The following is an 18170-nucleotide window of genomic DNA, read 5'->3' on the forward strand; positions in this document are numbered from 1 at the left end:
CTGGATATACGATACAGTTGTGTGTTTGCACTGACTGTAGCTGCAGTGGTGGAGTGGGCGGGTGCTAGTGGAGGCTCCGCCCTCAGGCGCTCAGTGGTTCTGCTACCCTCTTGTAGCTCCTGGGTCTCCGACGGTTCTTTCGCCAGAGACCTGGAGTGTGTGTGTTGCTCCACCTCTGGCGAGAGTGTGCTGGCGGGCGGGGCTGGGTCTGTTCGAGAAGAGGGGCCGTTGTCCGGTTTGTGCGTGGAGTGCAACGAGGCTGGCGCTGTTGATTCGGGCGAATCGGGGCAGGGCAGGAACTCTGGGGAGGGGGAGGAGCTTTCTTTTCTTCTCTCCTTCATCCTCTCCTCCTCCCTCTCTATGCCTCTGCCGCTGAAGTTGTGCACCGATTCTCCATTCACCCGAACGAGCCCGTCCCCCTGCAGAGACACACAGAGGCATGCTTGTTGGAAAAATGTCCTGAATTATTTACTTCTCTCGCCACTGTACTACTTGGGAAAGGAAAGCTGGCATGATCTTCTACATCGAAGCCCCATACTGGGTGTGATTATTTATGTCTACTTCTGTTTGAAATTATGGGGATAACCTGTTCATCTCTGGAATGCTGAGCAGACATTGTGGCACATCTGCTGTTTGACTGACTTTACTCCTTAAAAAAATACCAAATAAATAATATCTTTGTTAAATTCAGCAGGACTTTTTTGTGCAGTAAAGTTATTTAATATTAATTTGAGTTCCCCGAGCCTGTCTATGGTCCTGCAGTGGCTAGAAATGGCGATAGGTATAAAGAGTGCTTGGGCCATTCTGCTTCACCGTTAAAAGAGCAGCAGCTCAGACGGTCGGATCTGGAATTTTTCGACCTATGACGTCATAAGGGGAGAGGTTACCTCCCGTTTCTCATGCATTTTACACCTGTAAAAATGATCACAAATGTATTTTTCCAAACATTGTGGCTGGTGAATGGTGCTGATGCCCGCTCTCCTCCTCGTCCCGCCTCTCTCCTCCTCATTAACATTTAACTATTTTAATGTGTGAAATAGTCATCCGTCGCAAGTCCGAGAAACTCCGAACTCCATCTGGGCTCAGGACGCGCGCCTTCGGGTGGACAGAAACCGCGGCTGTGGAAAGAGTAAAAGCCTTTTGCTTTAATGAAGTAATGAGGGCGAGCGCGGCGGGCTGAAAGACCCTCTGTTGGCCGGCGTGTGAGGCGCTCAGAGCTGTAACTCAAGCTGGCGCGACTGCTGAATGAAGCTCCTCAGCGGGGCCGGGGCCCGTCTGTGTGGGCCTTTTTTTTTTTTGTCTCGCTGGAGCCCACTTCATATGGAGAGGAGCCGCTCGTCAACATCTCCAGTCAATGGCGAACAGAGGCGGCCATTCAGAGGACTCCCACTCGGCCCGAATGAGAAATTCCGGCCTCGGACAAAAAAAAAAAACGCTGAGAACACAAACGTGTTGTTCTCGGGGAAAACACCAACAGAAGAGGGAAAGATGGAGTTAAAGGTATTTACCTTGATACTAATATGCTATTAATACAATATTAATATTATTACTGGCACCATATACAGTACAGGCCAGAAGTTTGGACACCTTCTCATTCAATGTGTTTTCTTTATTTTCATGACCATTTACGTTGGTAGATTCTCACTGAAGGCATCAAAATTATGAATGAACATGTGGAGTTATGTACTTAACAAAAAAAGGTGAAATAAGTGAAAACATGTTTTATTTTCTAGTTTCTTTGCTCTGATTTCTGCTTTGCACACTCTTGGCATTCTCTCGATGAGCTTCAAGAGGTCGTCACCTGAAATGCTTCTCCAACAGTCTTGAAGGAGTTCCCAGAGGTGTTTAGCACTTGTTGGTCCAGCTCACCCCAAACCATCTGGATTGGGTTCAGGTCCGGTGACTGTGGAGGTCGGGTCTCCACTTTTTGTTAAGTACATAACTCCACATGTGTTCATTCATAGTTTTGATGCCTTCAGTGAGAATCTACCAACGTAAATGGTCATGAAAATAAAGAAAACACGTTGAATGAGAAGGTGTCCAAACTTTTGGCCCGTACTGTACGTCCATGCTGTATACACTGTACACTTGAGCAAGTGTAAATCATTTATATTAATAAGAGATGGAGTGATAGTGTTGGCTCTCACCTTCACTGGTTTGCCTCCCGGGTGTGTGTTGTGGTCCTGACTGTCGGGCTTGGGTGTCAGTAAGGGTGCCGCCTTCGGGGGGCGCTCTGGGGAAGGTGACTGCCTCCGCTCTCGCGGGAAGCCGCTCACCATGGCCTCAACGGTGGAGGTGAACTTGGGCGCGGGAAGTGACTGCTGGCGGAGATACTGCATGGGGTTGGAGGACGAGGACGGGGACGGAGAGGTGGCGCTGTCGTGGAGCCGCGCGGCCATGGGGTCGGCTGACACACTCCTCTCCAGCAGCTTGGGCAGTTTGAGGGTCTCCATCACAGACTCGCTGATGGAAAAGCGCTGGGCGTAGCGCTGCAGGACCTCGTGAGCCTCCTCCGGGGTGCGGGCTCTGTGGTACGCGTTGTACAGCTCGCGTTCACGATGCTCCCTGCAAACACCAGGCAACGTGAGATTATTACCACGCCAACGATAGGCGTCCTTACAAGGTATTACGTCCTAATAGGGGCAGCGGTGGCCTAGCGGTTAAGGAAGCAGCCCCGTAATCAGAAGGTTGCCGGTTCGAATCCCGGGTCGCCAAGGTGCCGCTGAGGCTGCAGCATCTACAGACAAGTATAACCATGCAAAGAAGTGCAGACAGAGACACACTTCTCCTCCAAGATCTCCCGGTAAGTTTTGATGCTCTTCCTCCTCTGAGAAATGCCGCCCTCCCCACTCATCAGCCTTTCCATCGTCTTCCTCTCCTCCTCCTTCTTTATCAGGTCCTGGGACACGCTTCTCCTACGACTCTTCCACCGGGCCAGATCCTGAGGCACACACAATAAAACACACATATCGTGGTGTCTGTGGTTCCCAGGGGTGACGGGTGGGGTACAGTCACTCACATCCTGCCAGTGGTCTTCCTCCTCCTTCATCTGGTTGTACTGGTTGTGCATGAGCTCGTGCCGCACCTGACTGTGTGGGTGCAGGAACACCTCTTCCTCGTAGCGCATGTCAATCATGCTGACGCTCCTGTCAGAAAAATGAAAGAGAGATTAGCGAACGCCGCCATCTTTGGCATTGGGGTAAAGGGGAATCTTTAAAAACGCTGCCTTGTTAGATAGCGCCAGTGCCAGACAGTGCTGTGGTTTCATTGTGCATTCAGGCCATGCATGTTGCACAGGGTCTCCGTATGTGATCATTTCAAAGAAAGACGGTACAGTTCACAGTCCGAGACGCCGGAATACAGGATCTGACCATTTAAAAAGAAAAGGAAAATGCAAGCAAAAGACTTTCGTTAACTTATTAATTTATTTGGGATTCTCTTCTCTTCCCAAAGTGAAGGATAGACAAGGAATGCATGATGCAAAGTCTCTGAAAGGAGAGAGGGCCATTGACGATTCGCCGGGCTGTAGGATCCCGTCTTCACATGTGTGAGCTTTCATTCAACAACATGAAAAGAGGAAAGCAAAGCACACAGTCAAATTAAATAAAACACCCCCTCCAACCAATGCAGAGTGTATTCCCGCCACTGTGAGTTATCATGCATAAACTGGCACATGCAGCGACGCGCACGCAGAACTTGTGGGAAGCATGTGAATGTGAGATTTCGAATGGACTTACTCTGCATCATCAGACACACTAGCACTGTGGCTGAATCTAAGAGGGCAAGACAAAAACAAGATGGCTGAGACAGTATCGCCGACAGACAGTCAGACAGGGGATAAAAATAACGATTCAAAGGTGGTGATTCAATGATTTAAAGGTGGGGATGGGGGGTACATAATAATGAATAAATAATGCTAATGCTAACCTTACACAAACACCTGGAACATGATTCTATTGGACCCAGACACATTAATCACACGTGCAGTTTCATAGAAATCACACTAGGGGGCGCCAATAACACAGCTCACAACACGCAAAGGTCAGCAGTGATTAAAGGTCCCATGGCATGAATTTTTTTTTTTCTTTTATTTCGGTCTTGTTGGTCCCCTAATACTGTATCTGAAGTCTCTTTCTGAAATTCAGCCTTGGTGCAGAATTACAGCCACTTTAGTCCCATAATAAGATTTCACCAGGACGCGCCGTTTCGGTGACTGTATCTTAAAATGCTAATGAGGAGGAGAGAGGCGGGACGAGGAGGAGAGCGGCCTATAGAAGTTGAGGGGGCATAAACACCATTTGCCAACCACAATCTTTGGTGGAGACAGAAAGTCTTGTCTGCATTGTTCCAGAATAAAAAATCTCCACTTATGACAACATAAGGGGACACATTTTTTAAATCCAACCATCTGAGCTGCCGCTCTCTGAACAATGAAGCAGAATGACCAAAGCACTCTTTACACCTATCGCTATTTCTAGCCACTGCAGGACCATAGACAGGCCGAGGGAACTCGTATTAATGTTAAATAATCTCACAAAGTCAAATTTTCATGTCAGGGGACCTTTAATGCAAACTCATGCACACACACACACACACACACACACACAGAGACAAACAGTCCACTGTGTGCGTGGACATCCCTTATCAGCTCAGGGAGGAATGATTTCACATCATGATGGCTCCATGCCTCAGGCCAGGGACGGTTTAGGGTCTCTGAGATCTCAAAACCACAACTCCCTCCCCAGAATCAGTTTAGAACTACTTCCACAACTTCAACTAGAATTAATAACATGAAAAGTTTTGTTGACTACAGTATAGATCCACGTCAGACGTGAGCGTGCTTAAAGTCCAGCTGAGTTAAGATTGATTGTGAATCCCACTTTACTACCATTGTGTCCCTGAGCAAGACACTCCAGGGGGGGACTGTCCCTGTAACTACTGATTGTCAGCTGCTCTGGATAAGGGCGTCTGATAAATCCCGTAAATGGAAATGGAAAATGCATTAACACCATTGTAATATTCAACAAAGTTCAAGTGTAGACACTCAGCATTCATTTTTGGCCATTTTTATCTAGAATAAAACAATATTGCTTGTGTGATGCACCTGTGATCAATTTTATACAATTAATGGAATATATAAAATAAAATCTGTGAAGGAATTTCATGTATGGGTTATTTACGGCATCAGGCCCACGTGGAAGCCAAACACTCCCATTTGTTGCCTACAGCCACACTTAACAGATTCATTGCAGTACGTGTTTTTTTTACTGTTTGCACTTGTTTTGTCTGTTCAAGTAAGGCAGAGTTCACACTGGTGTCAGATTGCAGTAGCCCTTGACTAAAAAAATAAAATGTAATATGAGATTTCATACTATCATACTTTTCATACTATTTCATACTCTAGGCATACGTCTGGGCACCACAGGTATGAACAAACAAAACAAATAGATTGTCTGCTGATGTCGTGCAACCCCACAGGGTCTTCAGAGTACATGCATTCATGCACTTTAAAATGCAAAAAGACATGCAGATTATACATTTTTCTTTATGAGTTAGAGAGGGCTGAGGGACTTCAGACCAAAATGTAATGTGCAGCGCTGTGCTACACCACGTCATCTATGGCTGCTTTACTTCCAGGGATTCCTGAGCATGGACATTTCATGCAGGCCACTTCAAAATCAAACATCAGCCACATGAAAGGAACGCAACAGTTCAAAGAAGCCGGCCGAAGTGCCGGCACCTGTGAAGCGTACGGAAAAAACCAAACACAGAAAGCTTTCATCGTTCTGATCTGACAGACGTAGATGCGTTAGTCTCCTGCAGTCGCATGCAGTCAAGCTCACGTTGGTGCCGGTTCATCGTCCATCCAGGAACATCTTCTCCTGGGTTTATTAACATCGGCCTCCACACTTCCACTCCGGCACAGCGGATTGGCTGCTGCCATGGGCACTGGCAGGAAGGGGGTGGGGCTGGAAGGGCCATGCTTGGGCGAGGTCGGAGACTTCCGTGTCCACGCGTCATCCGGTCCCGAATCTGCGGTGGGAGAGACCCCGCCTCCCCTCCTGTAAAGCCCCGCCCCATCTACTGCCAGAGAAGGAAACTTCCTGGGTGTGTCCGGACTGGCTGTTGGGGAGGGGCTGAGGGGGCTGGTTACTACGATGGACGTTGGCGTGGTGCTGGTTGTCAAGGAAGTGCGGTAGAATTCCACTGAAGACGAGCGGGCGGGGCTACTGTCAAGAGAAGCAGGCGTTGAACAAAGGATGAAACCACAAAAACCTCATCTTGAAACAGTCTTAAGACACTATTGTCAAACTGGCACTAAGCACAAAACTACATGCTAATCAAGGGGCGGGTGTGGCTCATCCAGAATGAGGAAGTACCATGTGCTAGGGCTGCGCCAGGTGGAAAACAGTACCCTTAATATCCAGCTGTTAGTGTGACTGTAAAAAGGGTCTGTAAAAAGTATAAAAAGCGACACACAGATCACGAAGTGGTATTACATTTTTCACCTCCCTCCTGCCCTCACTACATGTAGTGTAGGTCAAAGGTCAACCCACAAAATGTGCGATCATCATACACAATGGACTGTTGACTTGTGCAGTGAAAGTCTCCCTCAGAAGCGAAAGCAGCAGGCATGAATTACAACACGGACGCCTGCTGAAGGCCGAATGTCTGGATATTTCAACGTGGGCGAGGGTGGGGGCTGAAGGACAGGCCCTCCGCCAAACACAACCAGGCCTCGTGAGCAAAGGAGACCTCCCAGAATAGCTCTTGGAGTGAGACAATGAAAACAACCACAATTTTATCTACTCAAGATCCCAGGCTCGGGCACAAGAAGTGCTTCATGTATCCCGAGTAAAGGTGGAAGCAGCCAAACGGAGCCCAACTGTGGGGTTGCAATATCTTTCACCTCATATGGGGAATATGTGGATGTGGGGGTGTTTGACGCAATGGCCGACATTTAGAACTTTATTTCATTACATATGCAGCCCAAGAATCAGTCACTCATTCGTTTCCCATAACCCACTTGGTCTTGTTCCTCAGGGTTGTGGCTGCCGGAGCCCATCCCAAGACTCTGGGTGCCAGCCCACCACAGGGTGCACACACACAACTCACTCACACACTCGCACCTACAGGTAATTAAGAGTTGGCAGTTCACCGAGTGTACATGCCTTTGGACGGTGTGAGGAAACCATAGGACCCGGGGGAAACCCGTATGACCACAGAGAGAACATGTAAAACAGACAAGGTCCTGGCCAGGATTCAAACTTGAGTTGCGAGGCCATGTTGCCCAAGAATCAGTAAAAGTGAGAAAAAAGACAAAAAAAACAACGATAGATTATGGGCAGTGCATGTTGGGGGTCAGTTGGGGGGTCAGCACCTGGGTTGCGAGCCCTCGGTCAGATTCGGGCCGCTATGCGGAGCGCCAGTGGAGAAGTGGCTGTAGTCCAGACAGAGTCTCACTATCACAGATGAATCAGAGCTACTGACAGCCTCATCATCCTCATCATCCTCTTCGTCCTCCTCTGCATCTTCCTGACCCTGCTGATGGGGTTCAGGGGGTGGGTGGGAGGTTAGGAGGGGGGGTTCTTTAGCAGTTATCACGGGAGGCTCCTCACAGGCTATGGTGTCACTCACACTACAGGACGGTGACACGGCCGCATTATAACCAAATGGCAACAAGCGGAGTTTAAATGTGAACACAGCACAAGGAGAGGGCACAAAACGGGGGGGTGAAGGAAGAAATCAGACCACCACAGGGAATTGGGATTTGAGGAAAAACAATAGAAAAAAGTTAAAATGAAATTCAGGTGGGCATGAACATATGAAAACATGAACATATGAAGAAATTATATTAAAAGGTGTAACCAGACATGGTTCTAGCAGAACACAATAAGAACTAAAGTAAAGGACATGTATGCGCATGAAAAATGTTCTGTATAAACATGAAAAAAACTAAATTATATGAATAAGAACAGAATTAATCTAGGATAAGGACATTAATATAACGTAAAAAACAATGAAATCAACTGAATAAATATTTAAACACGTGTATATCAGCAAAATAATGCATAATGTAAAAGAAGTAAGGCATTATAAAAAGCACTGAATGGGGAATAAAAATTCATAAAAAGAAGACTTTCATAAAAATCCTGTTCATGAGCTTCATACTTCCAAGCTCATGCATATTAGAACGACCTGGTGCAGCCAATCACAACGCTCATCTAGACACCATCAAAGACCCCCATCTAGAAGTGGAGCTCACGAGCCCACATGGACGTTTGTAACGCAAAATACTGCAGCTTCTCCTCCGGCTTGATCAAGACAAGCGGGGACGTAGCGCTGAAAGGGACCAGAACGGACAATCCTGCCAAAGTTTCCATAAGCCACTTCCTCTTGGCATAAGGTACTCTTCTTCTTCTACATCTTCCGCTTTGTCTTCTTCTCCCGTGTGCATTTCATGCTCCAAATCCCCTTTTATCCCAGTTTAAGACACAAGTGCAAACCACTTGGGTCACGTGTGTAAATAAATCCCCATCTGCTCCCGACTCGGCAGAAATCTCCTGTCATGAAGAGAGATCCTCGGTCCTCAGACAGAACAGCTTTCAGGGACATTTCATACCCTCCTAAAAACAGGGATGAGACGGACCTGTCCGCCATGATGGAAAACGTCTCGTGGTGCCCGTGTTTCATGAGTTCGAAATATTATAGAATAATGTAATAACGTGGCGGAGGGCGAGAGATATTAAGACGTTATTTTCCAAATAAGCATAAATTCTGTGAGAAAATGGGCCTGTGAGCTACAGGCGCATACTCTCAGTTCACAAAAAAGGTGGTTTTTTGGGGGTTGGCATGGTTACCTGAAAGGCCTCTCTCCTCCGATGGGGGAGGTGGCGGTGCTCCAGCTCTTCCGGCTGCCATCGTCCCTCTCCACCCGCTTGCGGCGCAGGGCGGCGGGGTCGTAGCCGCTCTGGTTGCTCTTGTTGGGCAGGTACTGGTTGAAGGGCAGCGCGGTGCGCAGCTCGCTGACCGAGGTGCGGCGCGCCAGCATGTCGTCCTTCCGCACGTCCGGCAGCTTCCTGTGGGGGAAGTCGGACTCCGAGTCGCTGCCGCGGCCTGGGAGGGTGGGGCAAGACAATGATGACCAGCCAATAAGAACCACCGGAATTACCGCACATCTAGAAACCCCACCCTCTCTCCAACCTCAACCCTCCAAAGTATAAACAGGTCGCAGGCGGAATTTGTAACTCGGCCGTCTTGGCTTTCAGATGATTGACACCAGGACCAGAAACAGACCTCTGACAATAATCCCCACTTCAAACAGATCCAACCCGATCCAGGTCTTCTGTGCAGGTCAGACCGGCTTAGCTGCGGGTATGTGAGACATGTGCTGTTCGAGCACGGACGGATTTTAACACCGCGTGGACACAGACACGTTTGGCAGTGGAAATTATGAATTTTACGCTTGTTTATGTTATGAATGCAACTTTTACTTTAACTCGTTAAATGCTTAAAATTAATCACAGTGATTAATATGTACATTTTGACAGCCCGAATACATGCATTTTTAGCAAGAAGCTAAAAAAATGCTCCTTGCATTTTCGAAACAGACTGATTTGAATTTAATTGGAAGAGGTTATGAAACGCATGTAAATACAGCGACTCTTTCAATGTGATGTGTCACCATGTGTAATGGAAACTATGGCAAATAGAGCTTCTTTTGATAAAAAAATATTTTGCATGCATGCAAAAGAAGAGAAAAGAGGAGAACATCAGGTTCACGATATCTATACAGTAGCAGTGCAGCAGACCCTCAGGGATTCGCCATCACACGAGATCAGGTTTAAACGCTTCTGTTTATAACATGCGCTCCAACAATAAAACCCTAAATGGGCCCAGTTAGGATCCAATTTCCATACAGGCCCCACCAGTGCTATCACGTTCATTCCATTCTCTCCACTAATGACTGTTTGGATAGGAACTTGTGCCTGAAACCAAACAACAAGAGAAACGCGGCGGCCGCCCCTCACTGAGAGGAAGGTCAGCGGGGGTCTCGTCTGTTTGGGGTAAACACACACACTATATGACCATTATGCAATCAAAGCTTCTGCCACACAGAACGCCGGGCTGATCTGAGGTCAGTCCGGAGAGACCGGGAGACGGGAGCCGATCCAAGGTCTGTTCAGTAGGGTGGGGACAGGGGTGGAATTTTCATTGCTGCTCATTATACCCTAAAACTACTAGGGACGTGTTTTCCCAGCGCTACATGCGCTGCAGTGCTTTGGGCTTCTTCAGTAACATCTACATCCGTGTAATAAAGATGGTTTAGTAAAGAAGAGGAGCCTGCAGGCATGACTGACAGCTCTCACACACCCTACTTCCTGATTCTGGAAAATTGAAACGCTCTCCTGTCAATATGTCATGTGGTTAATACCCCTTGTACACAGGGGAGACGTCACAAACGAGGACTGTGCCCAAAAGATGGCCTATGGTCCTGAATGACCTCATGACCCCTTGGCGGTTCGGCAATTGAACCTGCAACCTTCCGAGTACCGTGGCTAGGCCACCGCTGCCCCTGTACAAACCATCTGCCAACTAGCACTGGCAACCACATAAACCATCTGGACTGGTCTCTGTTGTGATGAATGATAAAAACTTCTAAGCGCCTGTGTCAGGTTATATTTGTCTCAATTGCAGAACATATATGAGCCTTTGATGAGCAGATTCACTGTTGGACCTCTTCTAATGCCTTAATTCTTAGATGCTTTATTGCAGCTCGTGGATTATAGTTTGACTGTGAACTCGGTACTTGAAGGGGGAGAACCACGGTAAAGACGCCTCTGATCGGCAACCAAGAGTCCACGGGGCCATGGGAGCCGGAGAAGATCGCTCTTACACTCCCGGCAAAATATGCTTTTGATGTGTCGGCCGCTAACATCTGATTCGGTTTTATTTTTGCGGAGCACCCCTTTTGACGAGAGACAAAGCGTATTTACACAGCAGAGCCCCCCCGGATGGAGACCAGGGCAGGAACAGCTTCCCAGCTTCAGGGAAGGATCCGGAGTCTTCTGGGCGTTCCTGCATGCAGAGCTAAGGGCAAATTGGCGGGAGATGGGATGAGGGTGCTTTGGGAAATAATGTTGATCTTTAGGTGCTCGACGGCGAAAACGGCAACCCTCCCCACGCCGTGGTCCGGGCATTCCTGCAGAGCAAGGACGTTTCCCATTTCCTTCTCACTTCCCTCCAAAACACAGGCTTCTGCCACGTACATATAATAAGAGCCTCATTAAAAAAATGTAAATTAGAATTACAGTTGGAATTGCGGTTTCATGCAGCACCTGACTGTTCGCCATGGTAACGTATAGGCACAACTCGCCCGTCCTGCAGCAGCGTCCTGCTTTCTGCTTTCCACGAGATGCATGAACATGTCTGACAGCCGTTTACGAGTGTAAAGTATTTACAAAGTCCGAAAATGCAGAAAAGCCGCGCTCAGAATTCCATCCATTTCCCAATCCCAGCCATCCAGTTCCGGGGAGGAACCCGGGCAGAGGATGAAGAATCCCGCAAACTAGGGCCAGAGGTGCAGCGAACATGAAGCCACTGCAACACCATGTTGCAAACAGAACAGAATATTTTACTCAATATTTTACAGTCTCGTGGAAAGCAAACAGCAGGACGCTGTATCATTAATCGATACAGAAGATATTATCGACGCGCTGCTGTCCAGTACATGTTAAATAACGTAAAACGTTAAAACAAACTGATGATTTACGTACAGCACGAGCATTAAAACACTAACAAAATCTTTTTGTTGCTTCTAAATGCAAATTTGTGATGAAACTTGTGATTTATCACCAGATCAGCAATACAGTCATGGACATATTTTGATTGCATTTTGATTATATGGGGCAGTGGTGGCCTAGTGGTTAAGGAAGCGGCCCCGTAATCAGGAGGTTGCCGGTTCGAATCCTGACCCTCCAAGGTGCCACTGAGGTGCCACTGAGCAAAGCACCGTCCCCACACACTGCTCCCCGGGCGCCTGTCATGGCTGCCCACTGCTCACCAAGGGTGATGGGTTAAATGCAGAGGACAAATTTCACTGTGTGCTGCTGTGCATCACATGTGACAATCACTTCACTTTAAAAAAAACTGTTCCCCTCTCTCTCTCTCCCCATCACAAGCAAAATTAGAAAGTATTTCCCGTTTCAACATGGTGCCTGGGTTGCTGGTCATATTCCAATTGTTCCCCATTTACAGGGTCAAACTTAAAATATGACTTTGTTTTCAAAACAAGTCATCATAGATTATTGGCCTGGACAAAAACGGGAATGTCAGTACATGAACAGCCTCCACTGCTGCCAGTTGCATAAATAAAATTCAATTATCTACGCAAATGATTAATAAAAATCCTTATATGGATCCATTAATGTAGATAAAACACATATTTTCACTCTCACTCTCTCTCTCTCACACACACACAAACACACACACACACAACACACAGGCCAACAATAACAGCATTCCAGCTCCCCTAAATAACGTGGATCATTTTATTTGTCAGCAGTTCCTTACTGACAAATCAAAGGCAGACATCTCTTCCCAAGACATAAACTCTAAATGGGACTCAATTACGCTGGAGAAGACAGCCAGGGAAAGAGGGAGATGAAAGGGAAAGTCAGCCAAAGTGGGAGGGGAGGAGAGGCAGGATGAAAAAGAGGGAAAAAAAGACATCAGAGAGAAAGGACATCAAGAGATGAAACAATAAGCCGAAGAGAGCAAATGATATAAAGAAAACAGAGTTCGGGAAACCTGGGACAGGCGCTTTTTTATCTTCTCGTTTGTACCCGTTCAGCTGTAGCATGGGGGCGGGGCCAGTTACATAGCTCACTGCTGATTGGTTGATCATTTTGTGGCGCACAGAGTGTAACACCATACGCTAGGACACTAAACAGAGCTGCCATTGTTAGGAACTTCCTGTCCTGTCTCCCGTCTATCCTGGACCCCTGAGCATCCCCGGCCCTGGGAGCGCCGTGTATTCCGGATTTTCCAGGTTAAAATGCTCGACACCCACCATCACTGCTGCCACGGGCGGCCAGCACGTCCGGAGAGGGGGTCTGTCGAGAGCGGGAGCCGAACGAGTCCAGGCTGTCGAAGGAGTCCTCCCTGCCGTGGCGGGGCGGGGAGAGAGAGTCGCTGCGCTCCGAGTCCCAGCAGTCGATGTAGCCGCTGTCCCTTATGTTGCGCTTAGGACTGTCTGAGTCTTCTGCCTCCTGACACACACACACACACACGCACAGACAAAAAAAGAGGAAGAAGAAATTAATTATTTTGTAAAAATGAACAGAGTGTGTGTGTGTGTGTGTGTGTGTGTGTCTTTTTTCCTGTATGCAGAGCTAAGGCCAAATTGCCGGGAGATGGGATGAGGGTGCTTTTTTATATATATCAAAAAATTAAAACTTTTTTTCTTCCCAATTAAAATGACCAGTTTATACACACACACACACACACACACACACACACACACACACACACACACACACACACACACACACACACACACACACATATATATATATATATATATAAAATAAAACTGGTCATTTTAATTGGGAAGAAAAAAAGTCCAAAAACAGGAATGTCAGTACATGAAGAGCCTCCACTGCTGCCAGTTGCATAAATGAAATCTTCGTAAATGATCAAAATAAATAAATACACTGTCACCATTATATTTAAATAAAATTATTTTCGGTATACAAAAGCTGTTTCATTCAACATTTTTCTTTGTGTAAATTCTGGAATTCAGAATTGCATTTTATCTTCTTTTTTTTTATTTTGCTGAAATTTCCATCTTTTGGAATTCCCTCTCGCTACTCCTGCGGTCTCCTGAGCTTTCCAGCTCCAGTGAAAGTGTGACATTTCCTGGCATTAATGTGGAGTTCCCACTCTGCCCAGTAATTATTTCACAGACCATTTACTTCCTTTCCTCCTCATCCATGATTCGAACATGCCGTTTTATAGACCAAACGTTATTCAGTTTTACGTTCCGAGGGGGGGGGAGTGCAGACTTCTTCAGCTCTTTTATTCATGATTGGACACATTCGGCTATCTAACTGGACCATCAGGTGAAACTGAACACCGCGTTGTGACCCGGTCCGGTGCAGAGGGTTTGTTTAACTGCACCTTAAGTAGATCAGGCTCTCGGTTTATAGGGACTGCAGATGTTCTGAAGTTCTTCCTGGGGCTCAGACACTGTCCGGATGCACATGAAATCTGAATGAATCGGACTTGGGATGAGTGTTAAAGGCATTCAGCCGCACGGCAAGGACTCCACTTGTCACGGATTGGCTGATGAGTTTGACCTATGACCTTTATCCACCAGAACTCAGATTTTGGGGTCATACACCACTGTATAGAGAGAAGACCCTGCCCATCCCTTCACAGTAGAGAAAACATGTACATTTACATTTACGGCATTTATCAGACGCCCTTATATAGAGTGACTTACAATCAGTAGTTACAGACACAGTCCCTCCCTGGAGCAACTCAGGGTTAAGTGTCTTGCTCAGGGACACAATGGTAGTAAGTGGGATTTGAACCTGGGTCTTCTGGTTCATAGGTGAGTGTGTTACCCACTAGCCAACTACCACCCTGTACAAGACTGAAAACGAGACTGAAAAGGACACGGGGTAGGGGGAGTTGCCTGCTTTTGCCAGAACGATGTCTCTGGGGACATTCCTTCCATCGCAGATATTTGCACTCTGGAGCGCGTCCCATGACAGAGAACCTGCCTTCAGCTCGCCATCCATTCATCGTCTCCCTCACTATCAGATGCACAGCTGCCACCAAGACAGCACAGGAAAGGGACTTATTTTTATTCCAGTGCACAATAAAGACACGGAACGGGGACAGAGCATTATTGTCTGGGAAAGCACTTTCCAGTCACTGCGACTTTTATATGAGGGGGGGACATGTCCCTAAAAGCCTGAAATGGCTGAGGCGTGACATAATTCTCCCCGTGCAGCCGCACGTTCATGCTCTCGCTGCGTTTCCGTGTGTTTCTGCGTCTTCCCCAGGGTTCTGCAAAGTCCACAGTCGTGGATCTTTTGAACAAAATTCCAGATTGCTTGTGGCTTGCGACTGGTGTCCTGAGATCATACCTGGCTGAGGGACAGACAGGCCACATCCACACAGAGCGGGGGACAGATGCGCCAAACCAACCACATCGGAAGCCTCAACCTGCCAAAAATGTACAATTTGTGAAGGAGAAAAGCAGTTTTTGTACCTTTCTCATCTGTGACAAGAGGCCCTCAAACTCCTTTAAATCCAACGTGGGTCCGCTGTACGAAGCGCAGCTGTTAGCAGCTTTCCCCAGCCAATAAATCGTAATCAGAACCTGGAATAAACAGATAAACACAAAATATAACACAAAATGACACAACAGACTAATTTCAGGCAGACACATTACACTCAATTAATAATAGTGCAGAAATCTGGTGTTTTTGCATTGTTGCCAGGTGTGCTTATTTTAAGCCACTCACCACAATGTTAATAATAAGTATTCTGTTTTAGCTGAACTAATCATTTCAAAATACATTTCAAAATCCTAAACCATGATGTCGCCAAAATAGAATTTGAGTAGGTTTTGTCGGTGATTAATTGACTGATCAATATCCTCATTTGCTGTCTGTTTGACAGTTTTTATCATTGTCACCTGCCATGAGAGTTTAAATTTGTCCATAATGTCACTTGATGACTGTTACATCAAGTACAGCAATGCATGAAAATCATTAATAATATAGTTCTATAGGCTTTCAATACTATCCTATAACAGAGTTTCTTGATATATTTTTTGTAATGCTCAAAAGAATAAATCAATAAATTTACACCCCTTCCTCTTTGCGAGAGTCAACTTATTTTTTCGTTTGCTCTTCTTGATAGTCGTCATGAAGCTATGAAGATAAAAGAGGGAAAAACCTATTTTGGCGTGAGTCAGAAATGAAAATCTGTTAAAACGATGCCAGTTTTCAGGTGTTGAGGTGTGGCCTCTGAAAAGAACATTGTCTGAAAAAACACGGACGTTCTCGCTTGCAGGAAAATCCGCTGGTTTCCTGTTTCACCCCAAACCTGTGAGACCGAGGCCAAGGCTGGAGTCACACCGTGAAAAAAGCCAAGGCCGGCCGGCGGAAGAGAGGGCGGCGATCTCGTGACGGGATTTACCTGCTGGTGTCGAGTTCTAAACTCTAAATGTTTTTCCAGCCGAGCTTCTGATTACTTCGATACACGTTCTGAACGGCTCCATTTAGGTCCCAGTCGCCTCTAGCCGGAGCCGATAATGCGGCAAAACAAAGAGTCAACAAGCCGAACACAGCAGGCCCTTCTTCGCCATCGCACAGGGGTTAAGAAGAGCGGCACAGGAGAGCTCGGGTCCACCGCACACCCCTGCCTTTGATAAGAGGGCGGACTGTGGCCGCCAGCCTGAACCACAAACGCTCCTCTGTGTTTTACCATGAGCCCCGGCTCAACCACTCCTCATCGACCAGTCCAGTGGCACGGCACTGGCCATTGATTGTATACTAGTATGCCAACGTTTGACTGGCTGAGAGTCACGTGACCAGCTGTTTCAGCATGACGTTGGGGCAGCGGTTAAGGAAGCGGCCTTCCTTCGAATCCCGAGCCCCCAAGGTGCCACTGGGGTGACACTGAGCAAAGAACCGTCCCCACACACTGCTTCCCAGGCGCCTGTCATGACTGCCCACTGCTCGCCATGGCTGATGGTTAAATATAGAGGACACGTTTCGTTGTGTCACCATGTGCTGTGCTGCAGTGTTTCACAATAACAATCACTTCACTTTCACTTTTCAAAAAACGGCTGGATCACAGATTCCTTCTGACACACAGAGAAATGGAAGTACCACTGTGTACCTACATCCCGAACCGCCAAGGTGCCACTGGGGTGCCACTGAGCCAGGCACCGTCCCCACACACTGCTCCCCGGGCGCCTGTCATGGCTGCCCACTGCTCACCAAGGGTGATGGTTAAAAGTATAGTAAAGTAAAGTAAAGTAAAAGCAGAGGACACGTTTCGTTGTGTCACCGTGTGCTGTGGTGCAGTGTTTCACAATGACAGTCAGTTCACTTTCAAATGGCTGGATCACAGATTCCATCTGACACACAGAGAAATGGAAGTACCACTGAGTACCTACATGGGTATAAATGCTTGTCACAGGGGAAGAACAGTAATGTCCTTGCAGGGACTTATTTGCGCCCAAGTTGCCTGTACGTTTTAGGACATAGTTGTTCAAGAAGCCACAGACGTGGTGAGGCTGGGCTCGAACCGGCAACCTTCCAGTAACTGTCACAGAGTCTTGGCCTACTGAGCTAGACGCTGTCTGTTCATCTGTCTATGATTTTTCTCCGTCATTGATGTATTTTCTCATACATTAACCTTTGAAATATTTACTTTTACCGGCGTGAACATGAGCCGCATTTGGAAAAAAACTGGCAAAATTCACTATGCTTTCTTGGTGGTACATTGGGTCAGTTGGATTCATTACCATCCATGGTATCACAAAGGATCTGTCCTGTAGCCTCTGGGGTACAATCAACTGAAAGGAAGAGATGTGAACGTGGGGGTTTAATATTGTACCCGGCGTGTACCTTCATTTCTCTGTGTGAGCCCGCGAAAAGGGTCACAAGATATCTTTCCTACTTCCTGCACATATTCCTACAAGCTGGAGCAAACAGAAAAATGCACAGCAGCTTCACTTGTGCATTCAGCAATAAACAGCAACATCCCACCATGCAACATCCCGTCCCCCAGCTTCTCTCTGCGCTGGTACTATAACCTACAGCAGCTGTTCTGCAAGACGGTTCAGGCCGCTGCGTTGCGTAACGCCATAATTCATGACGCCCGTCATTTCTGATGAAACTCGAGACAATGATGCCTTGTCTCCCCGAAGCCTCTCACAATGAACCACTGGTACGTGTGGCGTTTATACAGCACCCTGCCCGGCTGAAACTTCAATATTTGCCCATAAACAAGGAAGCCTCTTCTGCTTTTAAACTGCGTTCAACCCCAAACTGGGACTCCAAAAAATCTCAAATTACCATCTAGCCCAAAAAGGCGGCGATCCTGTTCACAAAAACAGAGGGGTGTGTTATCTCCAACAG

General features: G+C 47.1%; 1 protein-coding gene across 15 annotated transcripts in view; it reads right to left on the reverse strand.

The window, feature by feature from the left end:
* The window catches only part of limch1b (LIM and calponin homology domains 1b), a 61183-nt gene that overhangs the window by 6438 nt on the left and 36575 nt on the right, over positions 1–18170 (reverse strand). For 8 of the 15 annotated variants that reach the window (XM_028959545.1, XM_028959543.1, XM_028959544.1 and 5 more), the window contains 10 exons: positions 15284–15394; positions 13073–13271; positions 8862–9117; positions 7382–7639; positions 5844–6230; positions 3738–3773; positions 3020–3146; positions 2784–2941; positions 2148–2565; positions 36–419 (listed from right to left, as the gene is read on the reverse strand). In XM_028959545.1, coding sequence (XP_028815378.1) covers positions 36–419; positions 2148–2565; positions 2784–2941; positions 3020–3146; positions 3738–3773; positions 5844–6230; positions 7382–7639; positions 8862–9117; positions 13073–13271; positions 15284–15394 — 2334 coding nt within the window. The remainder of the gene's footprint in view (positions 1–35; positions 420–2147; positions 2566–2783; positions 2942–3019; positions 3147–3737; positions 3774–5843; positions 6231–7381; positions 7640–8861; positions 9118–13072; positions 13272–15283; positions 15395–18170) is intronic. The other 7 variants (XM_028959540.1, XM_028959548.1, XM_028959546.1 and 4 more) reach the window with 7 other exon arrangements.

The sequence above is a fragment of the Denticeps clupeoides genome, chromosome 18 (assembly GCF_900700375.1).
Source record: "Denticeps clupeoides chromosome 18, fDenClu1.1, whole genome shotgun sequence".
NCBI lineage: Eukaryota > Metazoa > Chordata > Actinopteri > Clupeiformes > Denticipitidae > Denticeps > Denticeps clupeoides.